Consider the following 7,123-nt stretch of genomic DNA (forward strand, 5'->3'; position numbering starts at 1 on the left):
TTCTTGGGATACTCTAACAAGAGTAAAGCATATAAATGTCTCAATCTCTCTACTAAAAAAGTCATCGAAAGTGCACATGTGAAAATTGATGAGCTTGCAAAAAGAGTGAAGAACAAAGTAGAAAAGAGCTTGAAAACTACAAAAAAATTGTTTACTATGAATTTGATACTTTACTTGAGCTTTAAGAAAATGCAATTCGAAGTCACTAGTCTTCACCACCTGAGTCTCATAAATCTCTAGTTCAGTCTGAGTTGCAACTAGTGCAACCTAAGTCATAGTTTAGAGGACCCAAGTCACATTCAAAAGGACCCGAGTTTCAACAAACCAAGCCATAGTCTGATAGACCTTAGTCATAGATAGTGGTACTCGAGCATGATTCAAAAGATCATTTTGAGCATGGTTAACCAAGTGAATTTAGAAAGAAGGTACCTATACTTGGTAGATATGTCAGAAGGAATCATGCACCTAAGAAAATCATTGGAGATCATTCCAAAGGCACAATAACAAGGAACAAATTAAGAGCTATATGTTTTCTTGCTAAGTTTGAACCTAGATCTATTAAAGATGCATTAGAAAATGAAAGTTGGATTGAGGAAATGAATGAAGAGATTGGTTAGATTAAAACTTGAACAAAACTTGGACTCTTGTTCCTAGATCCAACGAAATTTTTTTTATTTTTGCAAAATGAGTTTTTAGGAATAATTTGAATGAGAATGGTCAAGTTTCAAGAAATAAAGAAAGGTTAGTTTGCAAAGGTTATGATCAATAAGAAGCTATTGATTATGGAGATACTTTTTGTGCTATTGCAAGACTAGAAGGTGTTAGAACACTATTTTCTTATGCTGCTCATAATGGATTAAAATTATATCAGATGGATGTGAATTCAACATTCCTGGATGGTATCCTAGAAGAAGAAGTCTACATTAAGCAACTTGAAGGTTTCATTGATCATAACAAAAGGCACATGGTTTGAAGACTACACAAAGCTTTATATGGTCTCAAACAAGTCCCAAGAGCCTAGTATGAAATATTGCACATACATCTAGTAAAGATTGGTTTTCAAAGGAAAAATGAAAACAACAACCTATGAATTACGGAAGGACCAAATAAGAACATAGTGCTAGTATAAATTTTATTGGATGACATATTATTCACTAGAAATGATGATTTGTGCAAATATTTTTCTAAGGAGATGAGGAAATAATTTGAAATGTCAATGTTTGGAGAGATTAAATTCTTTATTTGCTTGCAAGTTCAAGCAAAGAAAGATGAGATCTATAGTACTCAATCAAAGCACACCAAGGAGGTATTGAAGAAATTAGAATGGAAGACTCCAAACCTATTGGAACACCTATGTCTCCAAGACATAAGCTTTCCAAAAATGATGATTCCAAGGAGGTTGATCCAACTAAATATAGATCAATGATTAGAAAACTTCAGTATGTGGTACACACAAGACCTGATATTGCATTAGCAGTTGGTATGATGGCAAGATTCTTTACTAATCCAAATAAAAACTATATCATGGCAATGAAAATACTTATTAAGTATCTAAAAGGTACTAAAGATTATGGTTTTTGGTATAAGAGAGGAAACAACTTTTAATTGAAAGCCTTCACTGATGCTAATTAGGAAGGAAGTATTGATGATAGGAAAATCACTAGTGGTGGAGCATTCTTTCTTGGAAAGAGGCTAGCACCTTGGAAAACAAATATGAAGAATTGCATCTCTTAGTCAATAGTAGAAGCAAAAATATCTTGCTGCAATAGTTATTGTTCCAACATAATTTGGTTCAAGTAACTGACCACACATATGAAGGAAGAAATCAAGGATCCAATAGTTATCTTCTATGATAACACTAGTGCAATTAAAATTTCTAAGAATCCTGTGATGTCCAAGACTAAGTACATTGTAATACAATATCATTTTATGAGAGGATTAGTGCAAAAAGGGAGGTGAGAATGGATTATGTGAAAACAAAGGAAAAAATTGCAAATATATTCACCAAGCCACTACCTAAGGATTCATTTTTGTATCTAAGGCATAAGCTAAGGGTCATTCCCCTATCTGAAGCTCACTAATAAAATTTTAGTGATGCATCAACCGAGCACTTTAAAGATCAAATAAATTGATGCATTATTGTTAGAGCATATTGCATATGAATTAGTACATCAGGTACATGCAAAACACATATATTGTTGTCTTTGGCATGAGATGTCAAAGAAGGAGAGTTTGTTGTCATATCAAAGAATTTTTGTGTAATAAAGAAGGAAAGTTTGTTGTTAGAGAGAGAAACTGTAATTAGAGGATGAAATTGATGTCAAATGGTGTTCTCACTAATAGGAGGAGTTCTGATGGATGAGAATCAAAATGAAATTAAGGATATTATCCTTACTTCTATTTTTCTCTAAAATTTTGACTATACTATGACCTATTTTGTTGTCATCAATACAAAATAGGGATATTATTGAAAGAAATTATACACTTTTATATTGTTTTTGATGTTACATAAAATGTCAAGCCTTACCGAGCAAGTCAATGATTGTTGAGCTCAATTCTGCATTGAAAACAATTTCTTGTGTATGTTGAGCATTCTATTTCTAACTCAATTCTTACCAAGCTCACTCAAGCATCAAAGGAAAATATAGTGTTAATCGAGTTCACTTGGTTACCAAAGAAAAGTTGGCATGGGTCAGGTGTTGACCAAGTTCACCTAGTTACAAAAGGAAAGTCAGTTTAGAATCAGTATTGACCAAGTTGGGTTGGTCAACAAAGAGTTTCTCTAAGTTGATCGAGTACTCAATTCCATGTTAGCTGACTGGCAGTATATTGAGTTTAATTGATTTACTAGTTAATTCTAGCCAACCTAAGAGATGAAAATTATATGTTCTAAAGTATATTCAAGCCGACTTGACAACTCTATTCATATAAGTACAAGGTCAAGTTGAGGATTGAAAGAAGAGAAGCATAGGATTGAAGAAGATTAGTTAATGAAGAAATTTGGAAAGATATTAGAGTATTTGAGTTGATCGAGCTACAAAAGATATTCTAATTAAGGGGGATAAAGTATTCAAGCTAGAACATAGATCTGAAATAAGAAAATATAGTTACAACAACAATCAAGTCAAGTCATTGTTACTCTCTAATAGTTGTAGTAGTGAATCAAATCTCCTAATATAGTTAGCCTAACAACTATTTTTCAAATCCTCTAACAAGGTGGCATTTCTAAATTAAAGTGTTTGAAGACCTCTAACAAAGCCACTCCTAACTAGGCTCACTACAAAAGAGTGTAAAATAGTAACTAGTTGCAATTGGTGATTTTTCCAAATTGAGTTTCCATGTTAAATCTTGGTGTCTCATGTGTTAATGTTATTTGCTTTATGTTTCTACAACTAATTTAAGTAAGGTTAATAACATTTAAACATCTTAAGATCTACATGTCCAGTGTTAATCAAGTGACAATAATATATTCAGTGTTAACCAAGTTACAATAAATTATTGATTTTATATTGTATTCACATCTTGAAGGGACTTTTGGATTTGTTTTTGTGGTAATCAATTCATCCCCCTTCTCAGTTACTCCTTTCCATTTCCAACAATACAAACACACACACACACACACACACACACACACACACACACACACACACATAAAGCAACTCTTATGGGATTGATGGTGCAAACAAAGACCCTATCCTTTATCTAGGTTGGATGGGAAACTACTATAGGAAAGGTAAACTAGAGTTGATAAAGGGGTGAGACTCCCCTACCAGGTCAGCCTATCCTACTATGTGTGCGTGTGTGTGTATGTATGTATATGTATATGTATCTATATATAGAAGTATACGTGTATACATATATATGTATATGTATTTATATATATAAATATACATACATACATACATACATATGTATGTATGTATAGTAATATTTTTTTTAACTGTATTTTCTTTATATATACTTTATATTTTCTCAATATCTAAAATCATTTAAACTTGGTGAAAAAATTTAATAAAAGTAAATATGAATAAGATCCAACTTCATTAAACTTTAATTAATGGGTGATTTATTTTTAAAATAACATCCTATATTTATATTGTCACCCTTTATAAATTTTGAATCATAAGAAAATACTTTTTGCATTAAAAAAAATTGAGACTCATAGATAGAGTCCATACACAAGAGTCATAACTCTAGACAGCAATTAAATTACCCAGCTTGATTCGTAATGCCATTAATAGGATTTAAGCAGCCGCACATTGGAAAGTTCAAAATTTATTACAAATCAATGAAAACGTGGAAGTAGGTAAAATTATCTGGAAGTGCTGCTTTCCTTCAATCGACATCAAGCATAAAAGTTACCACCAAACTATTTTGATGATAGATCTCTTTAAAGCTGATGCGTTCAACTGAATTCTCACAACAATGAAGAGAGCAAAAATGGGTTGTCCTAAATGTTATACATGGATTTACTTTTTTGTGTGTATAGTGGTTTTAGCTCACGGAGAGAAAGGCATTGAGAGAGGAAATGCAAGCAGAGTTGTTAATGGGAATGTCCAGATTTCTGCTTTGTACGCACTGGGGGACTCCATTATTGATCCAGGCAATAATAATTTCATCCCCACCATTGTTCAGGCCAATCATCCCCCATATGGACAAGATTTTATTGATAAAAAACCTACTGGTAGATTTTCTAATGGGAAACTCCCAACAGATTTCGTAGGTAACATTTCTTTTCTACTTTGGATGGCTTCAATATTTTCTTCAAAGAAGGATGACAATAGATTCAATGTGAAATAAGGTCTTAGCTAATGTTTATATATATATATATATATATATTGAGAATCAATGACTTGATGGTATTGGGAGTTAAAATTGATATGGTGGTATCAATTTTATTGATAGAGCTTAACTTGAGTTTTGTGTTGTTAAACTATTATAAATAATAGAAATCTTTTATTTTCTTTTATAAAAAATTATATGAAAATTTTAAGAAATAAATTATATGAAAACTATATAGAAATTTTGTGTTGAATATTTTTGTTGTTTGCATGAGAACTCTTATAAAAACTTTATTAAACATAAGTAGTGCTATTTATCGAAAACTATATATTTATAAATATATTCAATACCTAATTAATTAGATTTGCACTGCAGCTGCAGCATTAGGGTTAAAGGACACGCTTCCGGCATATTTGGAGGCTGATCTAAGCACCCAAGATTTTCTAACGGGCCTCAGCTTCGCTTCAGCCGGTACTGGATATGATAACCTCACTGCGATGACCTTGGTATGTAATCTTCCTTTTTTCTAATATTTATTCTTGAATTGGTTATGATAAATAACATCCGCTCAAGATTCATGAGGAAAAGAATCAGGAAGAAAATTCTCAATCCTTAATTACATAATTAGTAGATCCATAAGAATAGCCATAAGAATAGCTAACAAGAATGTAGAGTCTCAGAGCATAACAAGCAAACGAATAAAAGTAAAATGGGATCTATGAAAATGCCCTTATTTTGACATTAACTGATGAAAGTATTTGTTTAACATGGTTTTGCAGAATTTAATACCAATGTGGAAACAAGTAGAAATGTTTAAAGAGTACAAGGCACGTTTGGAGGGTATTGTAGGAAAGGAAAACTCGTCCAATATAATTGAGAATGCACTATTTCTAATGGTTGCTGGTACCAACGATTTTGTACTGAATTACTTGGCTCTTCCAACAAGAAGAAGTGAATTAAGCGTGGAGCAGTACCAGGATTTTCTACTTGATATTTCTAGCAATCTCATCAAGGTTCTGGTCGTAATTTCTATTTAATATTAAGAATGATTAAACGTTGCAAATTGTGTACTGACATACGAAGCTATTAAAGCTAATGAATTTGTGAACATCATCTTATAGATGTTTGAGTTCCGTGTTCTGCAGAGGCTTGATTCTTAGATTAAAAGTGTTTTCTCAAGCTTATATTCTTCAATAGTGTGTGATGCTTAATGATGGCTGTTTGTGTTATGACCTACCGTATTATTTTGCTAATATTACCAATGTTTTTCTGTTACTTAATCCTTTCTTGTCAAGTGCTGAGATTTATTATGAGATTTGGTTAAACAGGATTTGTACAAAGTGGGTGCTCGAAAGATAGGTGTTACCGGGCTCCCTCCACTGGGATGCTTGCCTCTGGAGAGAGATAATGAAATGCATTCGGCAGGATCAACGTGTATTGAAGAGTCCAACCAAATTGCAATCTCATACAACACAAAACTGAAGAAAAATTTGGAGAAACTGCAACCTCGCCTTCCCCTAATAAAATTGGCATACCTCGACATTTACGACATCCTTTTGGACATTATCATATATCCTACGAAATATGGTATGAATATATATATATATAAACAAGTTGGTCAGTAGGTTGATGAATTCTATTGTTATTTATATAATGTTGGTATAACGATTCAATTCTGTAAGTTTGAGTTATTTTTATGAGTAATTGTCTATGGGAATTTATCTAACATGAGAGGTGATATCACAATCAAAGCTTTATAATGAGAATAGTGTATTGCACTATGTGTAACGATCATTTTCATTACAGATAAATTCTTCTGAATTATTACATATTGTTTCATAAATTTGATTTAAAAATATTACAAGTATTCTCATAAATTCGACTGGGTGCAGCGTTTGACTCGTCAAATAGGGGCTGCTGTGGGACAGGATTCATTGAAATGGCGATTGCCTGCAATGTTTTGACTCCAATTACTTGTGCAGATGCTTCAAAATTTGTTTTCTGGGATGCAGTTCATCCAACACAGAAGGCATATGAAATACTTGCTAACAAGTTGCTAGAAAAATATATAAAATTGCTATAACAAGCTCATATGATTTGAGTGGTGCAGAGGCATCTTCTTAATCACTGTAGGAAGACGATCATCAATTCATCAATGACTGTAAAGTGTTATAATTTAAGATATAGGACGAGTTTGTTGGGCTTTTTGAACATGACATTTTTCATAGTTAAGTCGTCCTTGAGGGCTGTTGACAGGTCCAATTCAATGCCGTCAATTTCATTTGGAAATATTAAAGCCCATTATGGTTACCATCAAATTTGCACGATAAAGGAAAATAAA

The 7,123-nt window shown here is 32.4% G+C and overlaps 1 protein-coding gene across 1 annotated transcript; it reads left to right on the plus strand.

The window, feature by feature from the left end:
- Window positions 1-4,440: 4,440 nt before the first annotated feature.
- Window positions 4,441-6,865, plus strand: LOC149535629 (GDSL esterase/lipase At2g04570-like). Its single transcript, XM_089806163.1, has 5 exons — window positions 4,441-4,723; window positions 5,158-5,288; window positions 5,562-5,795; window positions 6,111-6,369; window positions 6,675-6,865. The coding sequence occupies exons 1-5, from the start codon at window positions 4,441-4,443 to the stop codon at window positions 6,863-6,865; spliced, it is 1,098 nt and encodes a 365-aa protein (XP_089662289.1).
- Window positions 6,866-7,123: the final 258 nt, after the last annotated feature.

The sequence above is a fragment of the Cupressus sempervirens genome, chromosome 10 (genome assembly GCF_028749045.1).
Source record: "Cupressus sempervirens isolate cs-2001-9-10 chromosome 10, ASM2874904v1, whole genome shotgun sequence".
In the NCBI taxonomy this organism is placed as follows: Eukaryota; Viridiplantae; Streptophyta; class Pinopsida; order Cupressales; family Cupressaceae; genus Cupressus; species Cupressus sempervirens.